The sequence below is a fragment of the Sylvia atricapilla genome, chromosome 6, assembly GCF_009819655.1.
Source record: "Sylvia atricapilla isolate bSylAtr1 chromosome 6, bSylAtr1.pri, whole genome shotgun sequence".
NCBI lineage: Eukaryota > Metazoa > Chordata > Aves > Passeriformes > Sylviidae > Sylvia > Sylvia atricapilla.
In genome coordinates this window covers 25,878,093-25,904,189 of record NC_089145.1, presented here as the reverse complement: position 1 = coordinate 25,904,189, position 26,097 = coordinate 25,878,093, and the positions used below count along the sequence as shown (strand labels likewise).

The 26,097-nt window shown below is 40.0% G+C and overlaps 1 protein-coding gene across 1 annotated transcript; it reads right to left on the bottom strand.

Annotated features, from left to right (window-relative positions):
- Positions 1–1,234: 1,234 nt before the first annotated feature.
- LOC136362574 (cytosolic phospholipase A2 beta-like) lies at positions 1,235–23,038 on the bottom strand. Its single transcript, XM_066321242.1, has 20 exons — positions 22,924–23,038; positions 21,738–21,914; positions 20,968–21,104; positions 20,161–20,292; positions 18,944–19,002; positions 17,084–17,126; positions 15,830–15,893; positions 15,260–15,387; positions 15,027–15,137; positions 14,787–14,824; positions 13,773–13,908; positions 12,710–12,846; positions 12,234–12,456; positions 11,505–11,622; positions 10,363–10,500; positions 9,067–9,171; positions 8,419–8,604; positions 5,338–5,504; positions 4,652–4,838; positions 1,235–2,325 (listed from the first exon to the last, which is right to left on the bottom strand). The coding sequence occupies exons 1-20, from the start codon at positions 22,994–22,996 to the stop codon at positions 2,087–2,089; spliced, it is 2,598 nt and encodes an 865-aa protein (XP_066177339.1). The 5' UTR covers positions 22,997–23,038; the 3' UTR covers positions 1,235–2,086.
- Between the last annotated feature and the right edge of the window lie 3,059 nt (positions 23,039–26,097).

Genomic DNA, 26,097 nt, shown 5'->3' with positions numbered 1-26,097 from the left:
TTGGTATGAAAGGTTCATTAACACAACAACATATTCTTGGGTTGAAAAACAAGTGCATCTGTGTAAACAGTAAGATCTGTTCCATAAGAACCCATAAAAGAAAAATATAAACAAGCTGAATCTTATCAGGTGCACACAAATCACCTTCTCACCAAAAAATATAGTAAGAAAACTTCCAGCCAATAGGTGCTGCACACAAGGTCTGTGAAAACTGTATAAACTGTATAAAATAAATTATGTGAATAAAGAATTGGCTTTTCCTGCATGAAGAAAATGGAGTCTCAGCTAATTTACAATACACGCCTTGTGCACAGAGCCATATGGGCTTGTATATGCCACACAATACTGTGCCAGGACATGCTGCTCTCCTATGAAAAGTGAACAGATCCAGCTGGATCAACTCTCAACTCAAAATGGCTCTCTATATTTTGTCTTGCAGCCAGTATCTGATTAGTTCTTAACTTCACATTAAATGAATCCCACAGTACAGTTGCATTCCAGCTGTTAAGACTCCTCGGTTCTGGGCATTATTCCTTAGCTCAGCAAGTACAAGTATTGCTGAGGCTTAGCCATTGCCACTGCAGCAGAGGCAGCATTTAGTAAATGCAGGCTTCAGGCAACCAAGTCTTTTGTAAATGCTCTCCCTTTGAGCTTCAATATTGCCTGTGTATACCAAAAAGACAGACCCTTCTTTCTCATTCTTCATCTGATTTTTGATTTCAAGTACAATTAATTCTAGATCTCAAGCAACTTTCCAACACAGAAGAAATATATAAGATTTTCCTTGGAAGTCCTGATGAATATGCTGCATTTGAAATAAAAAATCCAGAAGCAGATCCAAATCCTTCAGTGTGAGGAAGTCTGCAAACTTCTCTGACTTTCGGTGGAGCTCTGTTTTATATTGCTCAGCATCCTTCCCTATCATATTTTTAATGTAATAGAGGGCTATAAAGATGTTCCAAGCTTCTAGCTCAAGACAAAGTCTCTCACTGCATTCCAAAACAAATGAAAACCAGGTGTCATTTTCCAAGTATTGTCCACCAGCAAGGAAGAAAATGGGTGTCCTATTTTTTTTTAATTTGTGCTCTATTTTATGTTGCACCTATTAAAAATACTTTGCCTGTGATGTTAGGGATAGAAGACTACAAAGGGAAAAATCTTCCATGTATGAAAATACAATGGCTCTGTACTCAGTGAGTTACATTGTCCTACATTCAGTTTATGGACAACCAGCTTATGTCTCAGTCATGATCCCTAAATTAAATGTATTTGAGTGTAGGGTAATTATGCCTCTCAAGCTTCTGTTACGAAAAGCTTGTTTCAGACTTTTGACATTTTAATCCATAAAGGCACTGCTGATATAAATCAATACAATCCCTTGTGCTTTATGCAGAACTTTTCCTCCAGCCAAAGCTCAAAAAACCTGTGCTCACTCACTGCTGCTACCGCCCTCTCTCTTGAAATGTAACTGCCCCCTTCGAGGCAGTCTGGAGCAGCGTTTCTGTGCCAAACTCTTGCAGGGAAATGGAAAAAAGGAGTAACTTCCTAAATCAGCAAGGGGAGTCAGCCAGACAGAGTGCAATTGTCTACACTGCAGTTTGGCTGCTGTTCACATATATATGCCTGACTTCAAAGCTGAGCCCACCAATTCAGTGCAAATTCTAGTTGCTCAGCCTGTCTGAAAATCTGGACATCACTGAATGCAAATGGCCAGGACTTGATCTGTAAGGAGGTATTGAGAGGACACTGGCAATGGGCTCAGAGTTGAAGGGACAGGCTCATACAAAGAACTATCACCACCACCATATACTGCAATACGAAGGAGTATCCTGGGAGGTCTCTGCTAACCAGGACCCTAATTTCTAAACAAGACCACATTGTGAGGCTCATGTGGGCTGAAAATGTGGGGGAAGGAGATAAAATAAACCCTTTTGAAAGCTAGGAGCTTGAACACGGCAAGGTGAGAAATGTACAGGTTTCCTCAGTTTTCTGCAAATAATGAACACTGTGATGTGTTGTAATGTGACTGTGATTTGCTGCAATGTGCTGCCATAGCCCTCAGTGGGGAACAATGCAAAAACCCAGCCTAGGGGTATCCAGAGTAGCTGGAGAAATTCCCAGTCCTTCTGCTTCTCCTTCGTTCTACAGCACTTCTGATTGCCTGGAGGAGCAGGTCTTTGTTATTTAGGATGTTGTATTTGCTCAGGTTCACAAGTTTATCAAAATTTTCAGAGGAGTAGATCAGCCTTATGAGGTAGTATGGCGAGCAGTTGTTCTCCAGATTTACTTTGCCTTCTTCCATCTCCGAGTGATCACGCTTTACCCCTGCAGAGAAAGACAGAAGCCATCACAGTGAGATCAATCTGGAGTACTATCACACAGTGTTGTAGGGGACTGATCTACTTGGCAGAACCCGCTGTTAAAAACAGCCCCCAGGAAATATGCAAACCCACTCCACAGCTTGAAAGAGCTGTTCCTGGTCAATTTTCCCAGCTACTCCTAATTCCCCTCCTGCTGAAGCTCAGACGTGGAAATCCCTCAGCAGAGCTGGAACAAATTCTTACATTCCTCCTTGTCCTGCCCCTGCAGACATCATTCCTGGGCAGCACACCCATGGGTCCACATCCTTTCCCAAATCCTGTAAGTCTGACTCTCAGACAAAGACACACACCTGGAACACTTTTCAAAATCCATGATCTCCCCTGGATTAGTGGTGACAAGTGCATGCATGTCTGCCAGCTAGAGTGAGTGGACAGCCTAGTACATACAAGGAGGCCTTTTGATGCTAACCACACAGGACTGCCTGTTGCAGAGTGCAAAGGGACTAGAACATCCTACATCAGACTCCAACCTGGTCTCAGGTTATGCTTCTTGGAATTGGCAACATCCATACTCCCTGTTATGTCAATGCTTTTGCTTAAAAGGACCCCCTAATTACCTGCACCAAGGATTTTGGCAGTCTCATATTTACATTTCCACAAAAATTTTAGCTACACTTCTTTGCTGGGTTTTTTGCCCATCTCCTTGCAGTCTGAACCAAATATACCCAAAACACTAATGTAATGTGAGATGACTATCAGCAGGGCTACAAACAGATGGCTGAGATATTCCTTATGATTTCAACTAGAACCTCATGAAAAAGACACAAGAATTGTGCTTGAGACACAGCAGGTGTTAGTCTAACCTAGTGGTTTCTGAACAGTGTGATCTCAGGGTGCTAGGCACAGGCTACCACTAAAAGTGGCTGAATTAAAAATATCCAATCTTGCTTCACTGAGCCTCACAATGCTCAGAGAGATGTTTTATCTATGCTGTCCACACCCAGATAAAGCTGCATCTGCCTCAAGCACACAAAAGCACAGCCTGTAACTGCTGCACTGCCAAAGTGCACTTCACAAGTTGAGTCCTTTTAAAATTGAAATAATTAAAAACAAGAATTAAAAATAAGTTCCCACATTCCACAAGATGTCTCTCATCCCCCTAGAAACAAAAAACTCCACTGTTAAACTTGAAATCCATGAAAGCAGGTTGCCAAGGAGCCCCTCCTCCAACCACCCACATCAGTTGCTGGTTGTCAGTTTGATGGATGAATCACCAACTGCTCAGAGATACGCAGGTGAGTGTCAAAGCTCACCAGCTTGGGCCTGGAGCAGAGAGAATTGGCAGCAGCTGCTCTGCTCTGCAGCATCTCATCTATTTTTCATTCAGTGAGATTCCAAAATCTTCACCTGCTTTACCTGCCACCCACTGCTCAATGGATGGATCTCACCACACATTGTCATTTGGACCATTTCCAGCTTCCACTGAACAAGCCTAGTTCCTTCTACAGAGTATCTCCTCTTTTCATCCACAGAGCTTCTGAATGTGATTTTCTCGATTTAGCTCTTACTGTACATATTCACTGAGCATCACTGAACATCCTTTACTTTTTGTAAAGTACCTTTACTTTTTGCTGCTATTCCTATCCTTCCCAAATGCTCCCTCAGAGACTTCCATCTTGCTCTGGTCCCACTCAGCGTCCCAACAGAATTTTGGGTAAAGCTAGAAGGAGCTCACCCCAGGCACTTGAGCAGTGATACCTGCACATCCCAGGCTGGCCCCACATCTCTCTGCTCTGTCTCAGCTCCCACCAAGCACTAGATGGAGCCTTTCCCACCACAGCCACACATGCTCCCCCCGCCCACGTCCCTGTGCCCAAACCTGCTGTCCCTCAAGGCCTGGGAAGGAGATTCCCTCTGGACCTCCACCGCCCTCTCCACCACAGGGAGCCTGCCTGGGGAAGGCAGAGGCACAGGGCCAGCCCTAGGGCTGGATGGCCCAAGGGCCAGCTCCGGCTGCAGCTGCTGCTTTCTAACCCACAACAGGTCCTTCAGGAGGCCCTTATCTCCCTGTTCCTACAGCTCTCTGGGCCTTTCTTTACTGTCTCTCTTCCCAGTGCCAGAAAGGCTCCAGCAGTGATAGGAGCCATCTGCCACAAGCAGGGTTGGAAGAGGCAGTGTAGCATTGAGCTGCCCAGGACTGTGTCATCTGTGCTTTCCAAGTGGAGAACAACCAGCAGGAGTATGGAGGCTGCTCTTCTTCCTGCCATCAGTGGACACATAACACATACCAGGGGTAGAGCACAGTGCACAGTTCTGTTGACTACATTTACCTGGCTCCTTGAATTCCTTAAAGGTGTCATTCACCAAGGGAAAATGGATTACTATAGGTGCTCTGGGGTCCTCTGCATCCGCAAATATATAACATTCCTTTGGGTTCTTCTCTTCTTCTGGACTTAGCTCCACTTTGGGGAATGGGATATTTTGTATCTTGCAATATTTGTATGTCATCTCTAATTGCTGTGGGCACAGAATGTCATGGAGTTAAAGCTCTAAGAAAAGAATCAGGTTTACTCAGGTATCCTGGAAATACTGTGGCATCTTAACCCATTCCCTAGAAACACTATGAATTGAATGTGTAGTCCAAAGTAGCCACAGTACAACCTTAATTTTGACCATCACTCAACATAAGTCAGACAATGCCACTTCACACCCTCTAACACTTTTCACAAGCCCAACTGAATGACCCAAAGTCACGCTCAAAATTCATCATAACAGACCAGGAGAGGTCACAAGCATGTCTCCAGCAAACAATTGTTACTGCAATTCCCCGAGGATTCTAAGAAGTATATCCTGTAATTCCCAACAGAAAAAAGACCCTAAGAGTTTCTGTAGTTCCATTCTTGAAGGAAGTTTCTTTCCTCCTTCAAGGTATGGTGATAAATGATTAAGATTTACTTAAAAGTTTTAATAAGAGGAGTTTTACTCTGCAAGGAGCAGAGTAAATTAATCTCCTCACCTTGAACACATGCCCCAAACCGTAATCAAGGGATATAATGACATCTACATTCCTCTCTGGCTTGAAAAGTGCTGCACCGCTGGTGTTGATGAAATAGCCAACATCTATCAGACAAAGATATTTCTGCAGTGGTGTCAGGTTGTTAGGGAAACCATCCAGCACAGTGTCTGAAAAACATTTTAATATAGTTAGTGGTGCATTTTTAGGAAAGGAGGAGTGAGTAATTCTGTCTGTGCTACATGCTAAGGGGAGTTCCTTGGTTACCCTCAAGACCAGAGTCCCCTCCCTCCACAAGATGAGCCCACGAACACGGCCTCAGGAGCATGTCCTTCAAACTGCAATCTGGACACACCTGGCCTGTTTCCACACTCTCCCAGGCACACTCACAAAGGCAGGCTGTGGGGCAGCAAGACAGAGGACAGGTGAGACACAGACTCCACTGACCTCACAGCTGCTCTGGGGAGTCATTTTTCACAGAATACAGACTCCAACAGATTTTTTTCCCCTCTAAGAACTAGGAAAAATGCAAACAACAAAAACAATTTCACAGTGTAGCAGCACAACTAAAAAATGCAATACATCATTGCACTTTTGCATTGCTCTTTTTTTCCTTTTACTTTCTAGGAGTTAGACTCCTCTCTCAGGTTGAAAAGCCTGACTTCAACTCACTTTCAGTGATCTCATATAAACTATCTTAGCCATGCTGTAAAAAAATACCACATCATGCACACATCACCTACAAACAGCTTAAAATACTGCTTGAATTAATTAGACCTCACATTAGTGCCAAAAGGTGATTACACCAACAAGTTAAATTCTAAAGCCAGTTTCTGATAGCTAGACTCTTCTCTTCTAGCAACCTCACCAGCTTGCCCTGTAGACAGTCAGTCCCAGGATACAGAGAACATTTTGCCATAGTTTTAAATATCAAAATACTGGGTTTAAGAGTGTTCCTCAAGTTAACAAAATGAGGTAGCAAAGCCCAGAGCAGAATACTTGAGCCTTAAATCATTGTGTTCAGGCATTTTAAGAAACTGTTGATCACAGAAATGCTATCGGTAAGTTCCAGCATTTCAATTCATTCAATCACTCTGCTCCTTGGCCTCATTCTGTAGTGTTGATTTAAACCATGCAGAGTAAATCTAGCTTGTTCCATAGCCTGGAATATTTCACACCAGCTTGAAGTAATAATTCATAATTTTTCCATTCCCTCACTGTCAATTTTTACAAAACATGCTTATTTTGGCATTCAAAAGTGCTGAGAATTCACAGATTCAACTGTAATAAGAGACATTTGCTTGCAGTCCCTCACAGGAGAAACAGAGCATACTTTTATTTGGCCCAGTGAACATTTTTAGATGAAATTCCATTACCCCTGTTTTCTTATCACAGAGATGGAACTTTGCAGCATTTATTCATGGCTGCATATGTGAACTAGAAGTAGACATTTTTCTTGTAAGAATCTCTTCTTCCACCCCACATCCAAACAGATATTTTAAAGAAATCCTATCTCAGAAATACCCTTGGAAGTGTGAATGCTACTGTAAATGCATTACCCCAATTCCAGACTAGTAGTTCAATTTCTTATCAAGGAAATTAGGCATTGAAAGTCTTGTTTTAATATGTCAGATAACCTGAGCTGCAGGGAAGCCTTTAAAACAAAGCTCTGTTCTCAAGACTTCATCTACCACAAGACTGTCATTTCTGCTCAGAGACCTGGCACGTCTTCTTACTCCTGGGTTAGCTTGATCTTACACAGACAAAAAAATAAGATGGAAAACTTTCTAATTTTTCCCACTCCAGACTTTCAGTTTCCCTTTTCCCACTCTGGATTTCATGCTTTCCACATATTTTACTTTATTTGTAGAATATCTACCTTGACATAGTCATCAGTGTTCTTATGCACACTTACTCAAAATCCTCCTTGAAATCTGCTTCTACTCATTTGTCTTTACAAAACTCTCAGCAAATAAAAGGACAGTGATGTTTCTTAACCTTTACTGACTGACAATTTCATCCTTCATCCACCTTCTGAAGCTACTTGCTTGCTCCTTCTCTCACCCACCTTTCCTATGCTACTTGGTTTTTAGTCCTTTGTTTTCCTAGAGCAGACCCTTTCAGGACACAGACTATTTGATAACTGAACATTTTAACAGTAGATAGCAGAGAGTGGGCTTTGCCTTAATCCATAGAAAAGTACCACCATCTCTCTCCATTGTCAGCAAACTGTGTAGCAAGGGCAGAGAGGGACAAAACACATTGGAACTTGCCTAAAATGGGATAGAAAATGCAACTTGCCAAAGACATGGGCTCAGAGAAGGCAGATTAACCTCAATAATGTGGGGTCCTCCCACATTGCTACATCTTCATGGAATAAATGAAGATGCTGAGATTACAGGAAGGTTTCTGATGCAGAAAACCTCAGCTCCATCACCTTGCTATCATTTCACAGCTTGTTTCATAGGTTTTGAGGTGAAACTATTGCTGTTTACTCTCCCTGCCTACAAAGCAAAGGCCACAGAAAACCAGTGTTCAATTTACACATCAAGTCTCTGTATCTGTCTGTTTAACATTTACAGTCTAAGCCTTTGTGATTTTAATTTTCTGTAGTTGGATTTTGGTATTTCTGTTCTAAGGGTTTAAAGAGAGGTCTCTGGATGGATAATTAATTCATCAGCCAGAAACACCAGACATATGGGTAACCACATCCTTGCAAATAGTCCTTTCCTTCATCTGATCCACATAAAAACCTGCTATTTTATGCTTCTGGTGTAATCTTTGTTTCTTGACCTCAAAAGATTCTGCCCTTCCTAAATCTTTTGACTACTGTACCTATGCAGAGTGACAAACTTCCTGAAGAAAAGCATTCCTTGACATAAATTACAGGTATCTTCTGGAAGTGAAAGAGTAGCCCATGGACTAGTTCATTTTAACCTACTACCCTAAAGAAACAGACACCATGAACATAGGTCCAATTCAGCTAATTTCCAAACCCTAAAACAAATATGAGTTTTCCAAAGTCTTAAAAACAAAATCTGAGATGTTACCTGCACAGTGCAGCTAACTCTTTGTTGCAGTTACCTTTCCATTCAATAAATTTTTTCTGATGGATATAATCCTTATGAAACTCTAAGCCTCTCAGGAAGTTATGTGACTTTCCCAGTAGTGGACGCTTGGTCATAATGTCCTGAAACATTTCATACAACTTTCCTGACAAACAAGATGGAGGCTCGATAACAGTAACGTCTTCCTCAGGAGAATGTTTTTCTGAAATAGAGAAGAAACTATGAAATAGAGAAAAAACCAACAGCAATATGCCCTGCCAGACACCTCTGCTGGCTAGCTGCCCTTGTTGTCTTCCTGTGGATCCCTCTAATCCCTGTTTCTTGCAGGCTGCTAGAAAACATGTGCACATGGCCCATGTAATTTACCAAAGAGAGATTCAGTTTTCTTTAAAGCAGGAACAGCTTTTGTGTTTTACTCTTTCAAATGACATACTCACTTTGTAGTTTTGCCCACAAGTAAAAGCCAACTTTCTCCTCTGCAGTTACAGGCAGAGTCATTTAACAGACCATGAGGAAACTTTAAATGAAAAACATTTGTAGTAACATGAAGCATGCCTCTGGGGAAAAGAGGGAAGAGAGAGAGAAGAGAAAAGGACATAGCAATCATTCTGATTAAAATCATGCTGGAAGATCCACAGTGAGGCAACACTTCAGAAAGTCTTACCTATATCTACCATATCCTGGGACCATCGTTCCCAGAATTCATTTGAATTTGAAGACCAGTACAAGCCATCCAGCAAATTCCTAGTAAAGATGTTTGTCCAAAGACCTGCAATTCAAACCACATGGGAAAAGTACTGCACTACCACATATTAACCACTGACTATTGCAAAGATCCATGCTACACACTATTAGCCCACCCAACCTGACCCCATCATGACACAATTTAAGCAGCAGGTCTCAGAGAGCTCAAACATAGGTCTAAGCACTTCAGTGCTCTTTTTTAGGAGGTAACTACACACAGAACATTCACTACATAGTACAGAGTAACAAAGTAAGACATATCAGTCACCTAAATGATGTTGTAGAAAGTTTTAGAAAGTTTCCTGTGTACCTGTGAGAGAAACTAGGCTTTGAAAGCATGGTGAAGCCATGTAGGCATAAAGGCATTCTTTAAACTGATTTATTATTTAAATTGATTTAAGACTCATTTTTTCCTTCCAGGCATGTTTTTGTTTCTCTGGAGTGCAGCTGGTCCAGGTTCAAAATAGAATTGGCTCCATAAATGAGTCTGCTTTTAGAAAAGTAAGAACTATCCTTTCTCATTAAGCTCTATGCCAGGTACTTACGTGAGGAACAAATTGAATCTCTACAGTGAGTGAAATATGGGCATTTTTCTCCTCTACCCTTGTTTTGGTATCAAAACTAAAACACTTATAAGGATTTAAAATCTGCCTGGGACAAATGGGTTCCTCTGACTAGCTGTTTCTTTCCTTTTCTTCACCTTTGGTGGCAAAATGGCCAGTCAAAGTAGTTGTTGGAGGTCAAAAGGCCTCCTTCAACCTTATGAGCAGAGAAGATTAGTGACACCATCCTCAAGCCACAAAGCTCAGGTAGCTCCTGCCTTCGTGGTTTGCTCTAGATGACATATTTTATTCTCAGCTCCTTCCAATTCTACCCTAGTAATGCTTTGTCTAGAAATACAGTTTTTGAAGTTGAAGAGTTGGAGACTGATCAGGGAAGGAATGCTTATTATTTCCTCAACTTGCCTCTTCCACCATCTTGTGTGGTTTATACAATAGAACAGGAAGCATGCTGCAACTTTCCCAAATCTACCCAGGTGAAAAGGGGGGACAGGAGGAAAGAAGATACACAAAAAACAAAAGTATATGAAAGGAGTAAAAAGCCCATTGATTTAAGACCTAAAGCAGATGGGCTAGAAAGGTGTGTTGTGCCTGTAGCTAGCAAATATCACACTTTCTACAATGCTGTGATTAACTCTATAGCACTGCTCTGTCACCTTCCAGATAGCAGATCCGAGATTCTGGCAGCTTCTTCACTCGCCTTCCCATGAAGAACTCGCTGTCAAAATACTCTGAAGGAATGGAGACTCCATATTTTGGTATGGCCACTTCATAAGGAGAGAAATCTGTCCACTCTACAAAGAATTTACATGAGGCATGTTTGCTGCAATAAAAATAAAACCCCAAAACCTTCCCAACAATCTTGCTTGTCTCAGCAGCTCTGTACTGTACAAATCCGCACATTTGTACTGCAAGCTGCATCGTCTACTTCCATACAAACTGAGAGATTATTTGCAACTAAAAGGAACCAGCTTTTTCTACTCAGAGAAGCTCTAACATTAAGTTCAAATGCTTAGATAGCTATTTGTATATAAAGATTCTGGGTTGCACTTGCCTCTCTATATCAAGAGCGTCAACTGGACTTCATGCAAAAGTGGTGTGAATTGCAAGGAGTGACTGGCACAAAAGCTCTATTAACCCAAAACTGCCAGTTTACAAGATATAACAAAGCAGCCTGAAGGCACACTAGAAATTTTCACAGTGTGGCATGGATGTGCAGTTTCCTGGCTCAAGCTGTCCTGCACAGGCATTACAGTACAACAGTAGCTATAAACATAAATAAACATAAGGACTAATTGCTTTTCCTTCCAGTATCTACTGCTTTTAACACCTTTTGATGAATGTGATCTGTGTCCATTCAAAGGATGTCATATCACATTCATCACAGCAGTCATACTCCACTCCGTTTTCATACCCTCATCAGCGTCATATTTAGGAAGTGACAATTACATTTCACAGTACCCCTACAAACTAAGGAAGTATCAAAGCCATTTTATAGGTGTGGCAGGAAAAGATCAAATGATGTACCCACACTCACTCAAAATGTCTGTTGCAAAAATAGAACTTTGCCACAGATTTTTAATTCATGTCCTGTTTATGGCTGAGAATGTTATCCAACTGATGTGCTTTCTAACCAACACCCAGCAGTTTGCAAAAAAGACAAACATTTTACTAAAATAAATACTGAGTCAGGGCAAGCAACAAAGGTATTCCCCTTTTTTTCCCCACACATACATGCCTCCCTTCAAATCCTCTTTAACCCATACTCAGAATCAGAAGAAACTCCAGAAACACTTACCTCTAAATTTGAAAGTACCAAACTTTTCCTCTTTCACATTGAGGACTGCATAGAAAGGCAGTGGGTTTTGTCCATGCTCCAACGCCTTGCGCTGGTCTGTGAGTTTGTACTTTCTTGGCTAATCAGTGAGATAAAAAATCACAGTAAACCTCTTAAACAGCATAAGACTGGCACAATCTACCCAAGCAATGCTTTAAAGATTGATAACAGATATTTTACAACACAGAGGAGTATGTAAGTCACATTTTTGCAAGAGACCTTTTCCTTCACATTCCTGCACTTTCCTTCCTGCTTGCCTTTAGGGTACCTAGTAACTTCTTCATTAGAATAGCTATGTGCCTTGACTGCCTGGATCCCACAGATCTTTACTAAAGCTGAGATAAATATTCACATGATGACAGATCACTCTAACTTTTAAATGTCAAACTAGAAACAGACTTTCAAAATCTGACTTTTCAGGGATGCTATGGGGTGGGAATTCCTCAGTTTGTCTAGAAATTTGCCTACTGAAGTTGCTAGCTGTGGGGAACCCTAGGACAGAGGTCTTCAAATAATTATCTATGCTGGAAAATCCTGGCTAGGGGATCCTCTGTCACAGTTTACAAACCACATTGGGATGGCTCAGTCTCTTTGGATTTGTTACACACATTACATCGTGGCCCCAAAGAGTAAAGCTCTAAAGAAAGTAAGTGGCTGCTTCCCAAATGTGTGGTAGGACCATGTACCTACCTGCCCATGTAAGAACATCTCCTGAACAAGTGACCACAGAGTTGTAAAAGATGGCACATGTCCTGCTTTTGCCCTTTCAGCAAGTTCCTTGTGGTAATACTTCAGATGGTCTACAGACATAAGGTTGAGTTTGCATTTTGTCACTTGTTCTTTTACTGCTTTAAGTGGCCCCTCCAGAGACTTCTGTGACCAGTCAGCATGCTCATACAGGTCTGCTAGGGTCCTAAGGAGCAGAAATGTTAGAAAATCACCCATTAATTTAGATTATTTTGGAAAATTGATACATTTATACACTCACTTTAATCAATGAAAGAGAATCAGTGAGCCTAAACTGAAGTCATAATGGAGAGCCAACAGTAAGAGCTTCACGAGGGAATTATGTTCACTTGTTAACAATGTAAGTCTTTGAAAGAGATGCATCTCTCACTGTGTGGAAAAGGAGTCACAGCCATTCCAGTTTCATTTTTTGTACGCACCATGTTGAGCCAGAAGCCCCGGTGAGATAGGTGACACAATCCAACAGATTTAGCTTCTGAAGAGCTAAGAGGTGGCCAAACATAGCTGACATTGCTCTGAGACCTCCGCCTGTTGCCATAACTGCTATTACTGGGACCTGTCCAAAACACAAGTATTATCCTCAGGAAGTTACTCCCTTGCTATTTGGAAAAGTCTAATTGCAGCTCTCAGAATTTCCTCAGCAGATTTATTGGAGGACAATGAATTATATCGCCACTTAGCCAGTCTGTACCAGCACCTCATTGAAATTAACCTCCAGAGACTTTTAACCCCAATGCTTGAATGAGTTTGAATATGCAGCACTTTTAACCTTCCCTCCTACCTTTGCTCTCTATAATTTAGAATAGACAATGATGTGATGTTGTTATAAACAAAAAATTGCAATAAATGCAATTAAAATGAATTAAGGAAGTTTTTCGAACTCTGCTGATTCTTTGGACAGCATTCATTTAACAAACATAATTCCAGTAAGAAAATAAGTGTTCTCTTAAAAGGTCACCCTGGATCTTGGCAAGAAAACATACTTCAGCTTGTTATAAAATGTTCTAATGTTCTTTCTTTAACACAAAAGATTTTTACTTTTTTTAAGAAGTGTTCTGAGAATGAAGAAAGAAAAATGCAAGCCTGAAGAAGTGACATTACACTGATTTAATAAGTATTTATGTGAGATTAATTTCCAATACTCCTGTTTTCCTGTTGGTTTGGGTTGCCTGGCTAGGCTGTATCTAACACAATGCCTCATATCTTGCTAACTTGCAGCACCATACTGTTGGAAACTTTGTCTAAAGAGTGGTATTATTACAACCTTAGAATTTGACCCATTGAAAAGACTGGAAGGACGAATATTTGAGCTGAAATTTTACATGAGTATGGGGTATGCCAAACTGAGAGCCTCTGCTCTGCTGCCATTCAAATCGATGGGCGTGTTATCAACATCCAAATGTTACTAGAAATTTCAAGGGGAGTTGTGCCAATCCTAATTCAATAGACCCACACCCCATGCTTGGATTCCAAAGCACAGACCTCATGTCCATGTAGATCCCTTTCCAGATGAAGAACCCTTTTCAGAGCAGCAGCAACGACTCTCTTTCTCTTATGCAGGAACTCTTGCTCTCCTTGGCACAGATCATACCCTAAGCGCACATCTAGTTTTTCTGTACTGAAACATAAATCCAGAGGCACAGTACTGCTGTTTAAAATGTATATGGATCTATTTTCAGCAACTGCAATCTAATGAATGCAAAAAAACTTCTGATTCCTTGTTCTTATTTATACAGAAATGTATGTTTCATTTGCGAAGAAATCAACTTCTTTGCTTCTACATCCTCTCTTTATTGTCTAAGTGTAAGATTTACTCTCAGCTAAGGATAATAAATATGAAAAATAAAGAGGGGCTTCTGTGATTTTCAGTAGCTTTGTATGCTGAATCCTTTCTATTTCTGCTTCATATGATTTCTGAGCAAAGGATGACAAACCTAACAAAGTCTTTCATGGGCATTTGTACTGCAGATTTATACATAAACTGTACAGTGAAAAAAGATACTCAAATAATTTTTGTTTGTTTCTTATCTGACACATTATTTTACAATGCAACATTTTGTCTTCTCTAGTTTATACTTCTTTTTCTTGAGATCACCAGAGTGTGTTTTATTGAGAGAACATGTGTCATTCAGGTAATGTATGGACTCTGATGTTTTGTTATTTCAAATTCTCTTTTCCCTCTGCCTTCTTATGCCCTTCTTGAAGAAGCCTCCAGTCTTAGTCTTTGGTTCTTTGATGCAAAGGACACTCGGTGACTAAGTCCCTCACCATTTGAAACTCTCATATTTTTTTTGCATCTTGGTGAGACTCCTTTGCCCCAAGGACATTTAGCTTTGAATTGTTGTGGTGACTCTTAAATGATGACTTAAATATTGCTACATTTTGCCCCCTGTTTTGTGCATTCCTTATATCTAAATAAAGGATACTCTGTTCTGTATTTCACAATTCAAAGAGCAGTAAAACCTTTAGAGAAAAAACTCAAACCAGTCATCTTACCAATCATTTAGTTGGAGGTACAACTGCAGTGGCACATTCTGTAAACAAAGAGCAGGAACATGAATGGTGGGATAAAGAAAAGTTTTGAATCCATATTTTCAGTGCCTCCTGAAAAGCCCCACCACTTCCACCCTGCATACTTTTTGGTTGTTGTTTTGGGGATTTTTTAAAAATATTAGTATGTTAAATAGTGAGGGTTATTCTACTCTTCTTTCCAGACATAAATTATGAAACACTTACATGTCTTACGGGAAGAGTTACTTTCACTTTGTGTCCAACAGGGAGAAATTTCAGTGGTACCGTTAGGGTGTCACTTAAATTGCTGTTGTCATCTTCCTTGTCAGAAACTTTCTATACAAAACAAAAAGCCTGGGTTGTATTCACAGAACAGAAACAATGCAGCTCTTTGCTGTTTTGGTCACACTGGAAGTAAACAAGCAGTATGAACCGTAGCACTGTGTAGTGCCTGTTACCTGCAGCCTGACTTTTAGAACTGGCTCCCAAGCCTTCACGCAATGGAAGTAGAAAGTATTGATGTCCTCTGTCGTCTTCTGTGTTCTCTCATGAGATGCAGGCACCGTAAGCACAAGATTTTTACCCTCTAGTAAAAACAGGCTTGTTTAGAGAACAATACTGCTGTTCAGGCAAAAGAGCTAAAAGAGCTGGCAAACTTTCTGCTGGAGTAATTTTCTGTGGTAGCTCCTCTGTGAGCTACCCCACCAGCAAGTGTCCTACAGCACAGGACATGGTACTCCTGCCTTTACCCTCACAGCTTGGAGTGTTCCCAGAGTCAGCACACTCTCTTACTTCTACCAGCAAAGTCTACTGTGTCCAAACTTGATAGCTCCAAAGAAAAGTCACAGAGATCAATTCAGAGCATTTCAGTGCATTGCATTTTATTATTTAGATCATATATCACTATCTATATATAATTTAGAACACTCTTAGTTGTCTCTCTACTCTAAAATGCCTTCATCTGGATCTGAATGACTATAATAGGGTTGGTTTGTTCATGTCCTCAGTTCACAGAGAAATTGCCATACCTTTCAAGTATTTCCTGCTTTCATTAATGTCCACATGCACTTCCAAGCAGCAAACCTCACGGGACTGTAAAAGGCAGGAATGAAAAAGGGTGAAGGAAGCAAATAACACATCTGCTGCAAATAATGAAACATCATGCAGACAACCACCACCTATAATACAGAGCCAACTCTACTGGTCTCAGTGTTGGGAGCAATCCAAGAGAAAATTCAGAGCTCATTATTCAAGGACAGTAGCTCAAGTTGCACTGCTTCAGAGTGTCAATACAGTGATGCACTAGCAAAGATTGTTAACATACTCAGATTAGCCCAAAATCAGAAAACTCTGTACAACACACTGGTGCCCAAACATATATATTTAATAATTATTTAGGAAGTGTGAGGGAAAATATTTGGTGATGAGTTTCTGTGTATTGTGGCAGTGATTAGTCTACAAAGCATCTTCTTATTGGCCCTGACATAGGGAAATCATGGATTTATTCCACCCTACCCTCCTCCTGAATCACTCCAGTTCACCTCACCTCATGCCAGGACAGTTTTTCAAGTCATTTCAGGAACAATGCATGCCAATCATTGCAACTCTTATGCCTCACACAGAAAATGAGGGAGGAAATAATAGAATATGTGTTATTTTGCCTCAGGGGTATCAAGGGCTAGCATCTGGGAACCATGCACAGGCTTGGAGGAGTTGGCATGAAGTACTTGGTACTCCTTAGCTGCTGGGCCAGCCTGAGGAGACAGCTAATATACCACAGGCTGACTAACACCAAAACAGGGCTCTGTGTTTCAACAACTAAAATAACTCTTCATTAAAAACCTCATTTCCCAAAAAGCTGTTACATTAGATACCCTTCCAGTCATAAGCGCACTGAATATCTACTATTTATTGTCTTCTACAGACCTTTTATAATGTTTGTTTTTCCTGCAAGTGCCATGCTGTGTAACAAGAAACACAACGAGTTCTCTTTGAACACCAGTAAGTAAGGGGTTCTGCAAGAGTAACAAACCACAGCTTGGCAACACATTGACATCTGTAACAGCTGAGGACTTCAAGAAATACTGCTTCTGTTTTTTTTGTGGAGAGGGCAACAGCTGAGCTGTAACAAAAGGGCACTGTCTCATATCTCTGACTTTAAAATGCACACCATGCTCTTATCTATCACAGTAGGTTGTGTTCTCTCTATAAAATGGGGGGAAGAGGAGAGGGACAAAATTAAGCAGATGTCACTCCAAGATAAATTCTCCTGTGAACCTTACCACTAAGACATCATTGGTAATGAGATGCTCTGGAGGGCCAGGACTGAAAAGACAAAAACAAGTAACAAACAAAAAATGGTGTGTGAATAGCTGGATCTTGGTGTGTTTTGTTTAGTTTTTTAAATAGCAGTTATATGACCTTTCCTGCTTAAAACTGAATAGAGGTAAGTTATCACAATTTGTTTTCTAAAAGGCAAAATACATGATGCCCTGCTAAGTATGTGAACCAAAATACAGCAGCCAAATGAAAATAAAGACAGGAAAGCCCATAAAAATACTAATGCTTAAAACTGTGCTCTAAGTTACAGCAGAAAAAGGCATATTGGTATATGTGGAATCATGTCCTGCTATTAACAAATGACCATATGACTTGAGGAAAGCAAAGACTACTATTAATGTGTTCTGCAAATGTTTATAAGGAAAGACATTTCTGACTAGTTCAAGTTATAATTTATGGATGATCACGAATGAATGGCAAATAAGAATTAGCTCCCACTGTGCTATATGTATGACTGCAAAACACAGAGGTAAACAATAAAAAGTCTTTGTCCCAAATATTTTACCTTGTAAGACCTTAGTCTGTCAATGAATGGATGTGGTTATTTAATAATATGAGTAATCTGTAGAGTCTCCTAACAGCATCTTTCACTAAGGCAAACATTCCAACACCCCCATGCTACACATAGCCATAAATGCTTTCCTATGTCTGAAAGGGCCATTGCAATGGTGTAGTACATAACCTTTGTATGTCCAGGGCATTCTGCAAAACACCATTTCCAGGCTTAAAACTTCTATTTCAGCTGTAAAATGTATTTAAATAACTAGGTTTAATTTCCAAGGATGGACATTGCCCAAATGCCTTATAACTTAAATGGTGAAATATGTTTCTCTTATTTCTAGTCTGAATCCAGTTACCAAGCACCGCTTCTCCTTCTGACCTATTATATATCTGACTGCCACTGCAAATGCTTCCACCTTTGCAGGAGATGATTACCATCATCATACATGATACCATCTCTTATGGTACCTCTCACAGGTAAATTAAATACATTTTCTTGAGTTTCACTGTAGGAGAAATTACCAAGAACACAAGTGATTTTTTAATGAGTTTACTCATATTTAAGAATAAGAAGTCTTATTACAGTTCCTTCTCCTGATCATGAAGTAAGCCAGTTTTCACTGGACGTTGTTGTGGGGCTTTTTGTTGTTTTGCTTTTTGGTTTGTTTTTTTTTTTTTTTTTCACTAATGCTAAACTCAAATATTCCAGAATGTGTAGTTTATGGGGTTCTCTTCAACCAAGCCTGTGACAGGATTTAAAAGACAAATGGAATTTATCTTACGGGACTTGTTTTCCTCCAGACAATGCTGATTACCACTGGGAGGGGCATGGTCTTATTTTCATTATTTGTTGATTGTATGTTTTTTCAGTTTAACTAAGCTATTGCTAAATGGGTGACTTTTCTAGTACTACTTACATAACCCCATTGTTATAATAATACAAGACAAGTTTTATGGTCTCTTAGAAATTCCACAATGTTCTAGACATTGCTCACTTAATATCAACAATTTGAAGAGCACTCACATTAAGTTTCACATGGATCTTAAAAGTGTAAATGTTATCACATTGTGACAATTTTATTACATTTCTGGGATCTAGATATACATGTTCAACAGAAGTTTAAGATTTGTATGAAATATACTGAAAGGTGGAATTAGCTAGAGAAAATAAAGCTTAAAAAAAGTTTGAAACTTTAATTTAGGTTCGATACTGGGACAAGGAGCTGGAAGAACTTTCTCATCCTCTGAAATATCATTACTCCCTGGCAGAGTGATACTTTTAGTTTAGGAATTTTACTCACACTCTTTCCATCCAGAATTCCACTTCCAAACTTTCCCATTTCTTAGAGCAACTCTCTGTCTAAAAAGAAAATGGTAAAATAAATATAGATTAATGAAGGCTGCAAGAATTTGGCAGCACAGACACACCTAAAAAGCACTTCAAGGCCTGAAGTGCTAATAATACCAATAAAAGTTTGTTGCTGTGTCTTTCCAAAGCTGAAATTGCAACAGAAACCACAGACTTGTGAAAGGCACATAAGATAATAATCTCCCATTGTGTGTAGAACTATACATATTTCCAAAGATACAATCAGAGAGAGAGAGCGTGATTGAAAAAGAAATACAATGGCTCTCTGCAAGATAATGCACATGGGGAAAGGCATTGAAGCCCAGCAACAAATGTCACTAAGGCCAGAGACATTTCCACATACAAAACATTTGAATCACATTTGAACTGAATCCAGAAGAGATGAATTAGGCAAGTGACTGAAGTGGTTATTGAATCATTGTATTTCCCAGTGACTCACCCACTGGCTGAGAAGTGTACAGCATCAGCCAGCAGGGTCACAAGGAAAATCCATGTTAACAGCTTTCAGCATGTGGGAAGTAGCTGCTTTTATGGACTGTCTCATACCTGTAATGAGTGTGTAGCAACACCTCAGACAAGCCCAGGAGTTGTCACAGACTTATCCCAGCTTTGTTTACTGGACAACTCTCTTTCATGGGCTCCTTAATAAAATACCAAAGATGTTAGCAGGACAGACATTCCTTTACTATGGGCTAGAGAAATCTCAATCAATTAGAAGGAAACCCGGCATAACACCAACAGGGGAAAAAGCCTGAAAGAGTAATTTAATTCAAGTGATGAGTGATTTTTTTTATGTTTTTAACAAATAAGTTGTCATTTTAGAGGAAATTTCTCCTAAGCATGGCAAAGGCGGAATAAAGACGAAAGGTAAGGAAGTATTTACTTGGATTCTAAAAGATAAAAATTACTATTTACAGATGCTTCCTATTAAAATATATTGCCCTCAGAGAGTAAATTCAAACTCATTTTCTGAATTTCTAAAAAGAGATTAATGAAATCACAAAAATACAACACAATTATATCTGTTTTGATGAGGTATGGATAATGATATATAAGACTACCTGTTCATGAAGATCCAAACCCTACTTAACATGGAAGACAATGTGAACAATGAGGTCTCACCGATCTCTCCGTGTTTTCAGCCCTTACCTCTGATTTCAAAGCAAATGTCTCCCGGAATGTCTCCCCAGGTCTGATTCTAGCAACATTAAAAAGAACTGTGAACTGCATGTCATCTTTGGTGAATGGATCTTCATCACACACAGCCAATTCTAAAATGTTCTGGTGGTAGAAAAAAATAAATAAGAATACTTATTGAGCTTCTGTTAGACAGAAACAAACAAAAAAAATTATAGATTTTTGCAACTGTTTCACTAGCAGAGCAGTAAGAATAAAGAAGCATATCCCTTCCTTCAGGAGTATGCTAATGTAGAACATTATTACACCAAATCTTGGGAAGCTTGTGAAATGGAAAACTGCCTATAACAGTAGTTCCCACTCTCCTGAGAAAGAAAATATGCCAGTCCTCTGCACCCCACTGATAACCCACCCAAAAAATACAGTTTCTTCATTCCCAAAGTTTTTTCAAATTCTACAATTTAGGGAAGGATTAAATTTGTTGTCTACATTACAGCAACTTCTCTACTCTTCCCTTAGAACCAGTGGAGGGAAAGCCCTTTTGAAGTTAGTCATGCCAAAATGGCACAGAAGTATGCTACAACAGTGCTTATTTCACCCGGGTGACAAAAGAGGGAGTCTGGACTAGCTTAGATACAGGCATTTACATCTCCAACATCTGTAAATAGCTGAGAAAGACACTTCTTATATCTACTGTTCTGTACAGACTAGTCTGTTAAAGAAAGCATTTTCTTAAATTATTTAGCATCGTTAATCAATATGGTGTGTACTGAGAATTCCCAGCTATTCAAATTGGTGAAAATTCTATTTTTTTACTACCTCAACGTCTCTCTGGATCCTGAAGTAGAAAGTCTCATTCCAGACAGGGTTGTCAGAATTCTTGATGGTTTTGGTCTGAAGCTTTCCAGGTGAAGCAGACGGCAGCCACAAGCGTACATAGCAGTCTGATGCAGTCACTGCAGCAGAGAAAAATTAAAAAGCTGATGCCAGTGTTATAGATGAACAATAGGGTTAGGCCACAATCCTGGAGATTAATAAATAGTGCTACTTTTTCTTTCTAATTAGTAGAGATCATCATTTGGAAACAACTGAGGAAAGCCATCTAATTCCTGAGTAACTACAAACTGCAAATGTACACATGCACACACAAAGTACACTACTAAGAGCCATGTTTGCCATGTGAAGAGAAAGAGGAAAGTGGACTATGCCCATTGACCGTTCCTCAGGCATAGTTCTTACAATCCCAGTCAATGATGTTAAAAAGTTAAACTGAAACTACAGCTGGTTCCACAAAGGGCTGTTAGGATGATTACAGGAAAGGAGAATCGTATTACAGCAAAGATCAGAGTCTGGCTTGCTCAGTTGAATCACACAAGCATGCAGAGGGGACATAATGGCTGTCTAGAGGTGTTAGGCACTAGGCAAGATGATCTGTTGCAGCTCAAGGCCAGCGTGGGCCCAAGAACTGGAGGGCACAAGCAAGTTGGAAATCTTCATTTCACTTCCATCCTCTATTCCTTATGGTTAGTGTGGTCAGTGACTTGAGCAGCCATCCTTTGGGGAGAGCCAGGGTGGGGAGGTGCATTTACTTTGTGAAGCTTGACAACGGTGTGAAAGGAAATCTCCAAGGTGATGTCTTTCAGAGCTGGAGTCAGGACTTGATGGAAGATTTCTACTGCAGCCCGAGATGCCTAAATACTTCAGACTGGTATCAAGCAGTGAATAACATTGCCCCGCAAGGTTTTGGCACGAAAGTGGAACTGTCCCTTCAATAGAGTAGATAGAAGAGATCATTGAAACTCAGAAATACAGGCCTTGTCACACTAACAGCTTTCTAGTGTTCACCTCTGGATGGTGCTACACGGCATTTGCCACTGGAGCACAGGAAGCCTTTGGCAGGGAGTTATTCAACCAACAGGGGATTCACTCCCTCTGGTCTCCCTCACATCCAAGCTCAGCCCTGCATGGCAAGGTACAGATGGTCCCAGCTGTAACTCGAGTAAATCATTGCAGAGTGCTGCTTGGTTTTTGCTGAGTAATTTTTCGCTAGAATACACAGGCCAGAAGTTTCAAAACTATCAAAAGGCAGCTCACTGTCTCTGTCCTAACTGAGGAATTCACTGGAGACCTCTACAAAAATGGCAGCTGAATGGCTGGTCCAAAGCACACCTGGAGAAGGAGACATAGGAGGCTGTGAAGGGGAGATGATGAGTTAAAGACACTTGAACACAAAAGTACGCAGAGAAGTTGTGTTGCCTGCATGTTCAGTATGGGCTTGGAACTGGATCTGCAGGGGTCCTGCTTAACTAAAACTATCAATCTAATTCATTGTGACTGGTCATCTGAGAACAGCAAATGCCCTGAACAATAAGGTATTTCAGAAGGTATTTTAGACGGCTTAAAATTCTCTAATTTACCTTTGATTATTATGTATAAGTGGTGCATTTCAATAAAAGGTCCCTAAACTCACAGCCTATGTGGCAGAATTCCTGCCCAAGCAGATTCATGGATTGAGGTGACTAATGAAGTCTACCTTCCCTTCTTGGCCCAGAAAATTTATCTGGGTGTCTTGGTTTTTACCAGTTCTCTGAAATGCCACTAGAGATGTCCTCCAATCTAATGATACCTGAGACATTTGATCTAATTATAGCCCTGGCATTAGTATTTCTACTGCTGTGCTTTACGTAAGTTTCTTGCACACCCTCAGAACTCAAGAATATTGCTCACTGTGTAAACTCTGGAGGTGACTAAAAGCACAATCAAACCACAACTCACACAGGTCTCTTGACTTGATGTTCTTAGCTTGTATGATTCTTACAGAAAGCATGTGGATGGGGCAAAACTTCATCTGCAGAGAAAACAAATGCAATAATTTGATCAGCTCAGAATACAAAAAACAAGATGTATTTTGAACAGTACAGGGGCCAGTGTGCCCATGTCTGTTTGAAGTGAGGTGACCACCCTCACTTCAAATGGAAGTACACCATGCTGAGATGAAAACACAATGGCACACTGGGTTGTTTGCTAAGGAGCTCGAGTAAATGAAGACAAGGAGTGAAAACACAGGCTCAGACAATGGCATGGAAAGCTTTCTTACTCACCCCAGAGGCACTTATTTTCAGGAAACTCGATGTATGTATGGCCACAGTGATGGTTGTACTGTCAACACACCCCAAGGGTCCTGTGCCACCCCTAGGGCAGAATGGGGCCCTTGGAAGGGGATATTAGGAATTGCAGTTGCCTGCCCAGGTCATAGCACAGCTGACCTACCTAGGCCAGGACATGGTACTTACCAAAAAGTTTATGCGCCAGAAACTTCTGACTTTGTATCTGAACTAAGGCTAAATCTCTGTGATGCTTGTAAGTAGGACAAACTCACCAAATGGCCCTGCTGACTTTGAGGGAACAGACACAGGCCCAGCAGAGACCCTCTAGACAAAATAAAAACTGCCCTGCTTTGCAGGTATGATATCACAGAATTCCATATCATTATGTATGAAATGAAAAACAGTTAATGGCAATGGAAGCACTTCCCTTCCAGACATGACATTTATTTCTATCACAGGCAAGCTATCATTTTAACGCTATTTCAAGTTACTTGTTCCTAACTCCTAACAGTTAAGCTTTCCATGCTAAGCTGTTCAGAAAATACTTGCCATTTTCAAAAGATGTTCTGATAAGCATGAATGAATACATATATAAATGTAACAGTCTTAATTGGTTTAAGAGGCAGGGAAAATCCTTACATAATTTTGCAAATTAATACATTAAATTTCCTTTTAATTTTCTAGTAGTATGGGGGTTTTTGGTTAGTTGGTTGGTTGGTTTTTTTGCATGCCATACTAGCATGGCTTGTCAACAATATTAAGTAATAATAACATGTAGTTCTTACAGTTCCACTACCACTAATAAATTAAAACTTAAAGCTTAAACTACCAACTCAAATATTATCTCTATTTGCCTAAACAGGGAATCTCATTACACTGTCACTAAATAATTAGACAATTCAATTTTGAAAGTTAGCAACATGACTAATTTTCCTGACAAGGAAATTATTAACTCTATAGATACAAACTGCTGGGAAAGGAGGAACCTCTCTACAGAAAGATTCACTCACTACAGTTAATCTGAAATTCTTTTAAAATGAGGTGCAGACTATTGGACATGTTTATGGGAGATGAGAATAGCCTGAATTCAGTTTCACTCAGGTGTGTTTAAAGGTAAATTACGTTACATAAGATAGATATCATATGAACTGTGAATTAACATGTTCAAATAAAGGCCTCATATTAAATTTTATAATGTCACTTAGAAATTACATACTTTTTAAATTCAGATTAATATTTAAGAGCAGCCTTGATCAGACAAACTCTTGTTAAACCTATAAAATCACATTAGTCTGTCTCTTGGCATGTATAAAAATGCAAAGCAAATTTGTTCTTGTGTGACAAGAACTCTTTCTAGTATGTCTTCCTCCAAATTTAAAACTGACATATTTGAAACTTTCTTAGTTTAATGCATTGTGGACATTACAAGTTCCAGTTGTGACACTTTCATATTATTCCAGTTGCCTGCTGAAAGAATTTAATTTTCCTGTGCAAATAGTTATTTAACATAGAACTACCAGCTGGAACACTCACAAAGCATTCCTAGTGGTTTTCCTTTACGTGAATTATTGGATTAAGCAAACAATTACAGAGGTGACTAGTTTTAATATGTTAATTCTTTGTCATTTTGTAATCAACCTCTCCCTAGCTCAATAGAAGCCCAAACCATTCACGGAATCTGCCTTCACTGAAGAAACAGGTGCTGACATAAAATTTGCTTTGAAACTTCTTGTGATGAAAATTTCCTAACTGCTTATAAAAATGGTGCATCTGCAGGTCATTTTCAGAGTACTCTCAGATGTGACAGGTCATGTTTTCATCCTCTGCCACTACAGCCAGAGTGCCTCACTCCTCCTCCCTTCCCCTTCCAACAGCAATCACTTTCCTTAAACATGTCAACATTTGTCAAATGATGGAAACATCATCCAAGATAACTTTTCACTCCTCCTGATTCGATGCAGCTTAGTCCTGGTGTTGTTGCAGAATAAAAGGCAAACAGATTGAGATGGGAAAGTGTGGCCATAATAAACCCTGAGGGCTCTCTAAATCCCACAAGGAAGACAGAAACCATCCCTCTCCCAAGACTGCAGTTACTCCAACCTGTGATAACCATTCAGAAGTGGGCTAATTCCTTTTTTTCCTAGATAAAGGCAGAACTAATTTTCTTCAACAAAAGTCCAGAGCAGACTCCTAGGGTCTGATTTGGATGCTCTAAAATAACATCTTTGCCTGAGTATGTTGGTACTCAAAAATATCCTTCTACAAAAAATAATTACAATTAGAGGTACCATTTTCTATTTTTATAACATGAAAAGCAACGTGTAACTTTGCAATTAATGCAACCTGATGAACACAGACACCCTATCCAGACATCCCTTGACAGACTTGCAGTTGTATTGGTCTCGCTGGTTTTCATTCACTTCCTTGGGAGAAACATGGCTTCTTGTACAGGCATGCAGAGAGTAACAAAACTCCTCTGTAAACATCCAGAGTCAAAGGCAGTTTTCCCAGAAGTACATATTCCTATTTTTGCTGGGAAATTCCTAGTGTAACACTGAGGCCAACAACAGAGCACAGGATTCAGCTACCTGTGTATTGCTGCATCCTAAGCAATAACACTCCAGGCCAATAAGTAGTAGCATCTCCAGAGAACCAAAGCAAAGGCTAAAACTTGGGGGAAAAAAGAAACCAACAAACTTCTTTTCACATGACAGTATTTAGCATTGAACTGTATTTCTGTACTCTCAAACCAAGCTTTGAGAGAATAATTTCTGTTTAAAATACAGAAGAGTCAGCAATCAGGAGATAAAATTGGCAGGTCAGAATTGCCACAGCTGTATCA

Coding starts and splice junctions, on each gene's coding strand:
- LOC136362574 (XM_066321242.1), bottom strand. CDS start 22,996: ATGAAGTTTTGCCCCATCCACATGCTTTCTGTAAGAATCATACAAGCT. Junction 15,894..17,083: donor TTACCAATGATGTCTTAGTG/GTAAGGTTCACA, acceptor TGCCTTTTACAG/TCCCGTGAGGTTTGCTGCTT. Junction 14,825..15,026: donor TAACTCTTCCCGTAAGACAT/GTAAGTGTTTCA, acceptor CTTTGTTTACAG/AATGTGCCACTGCAGTTGTA.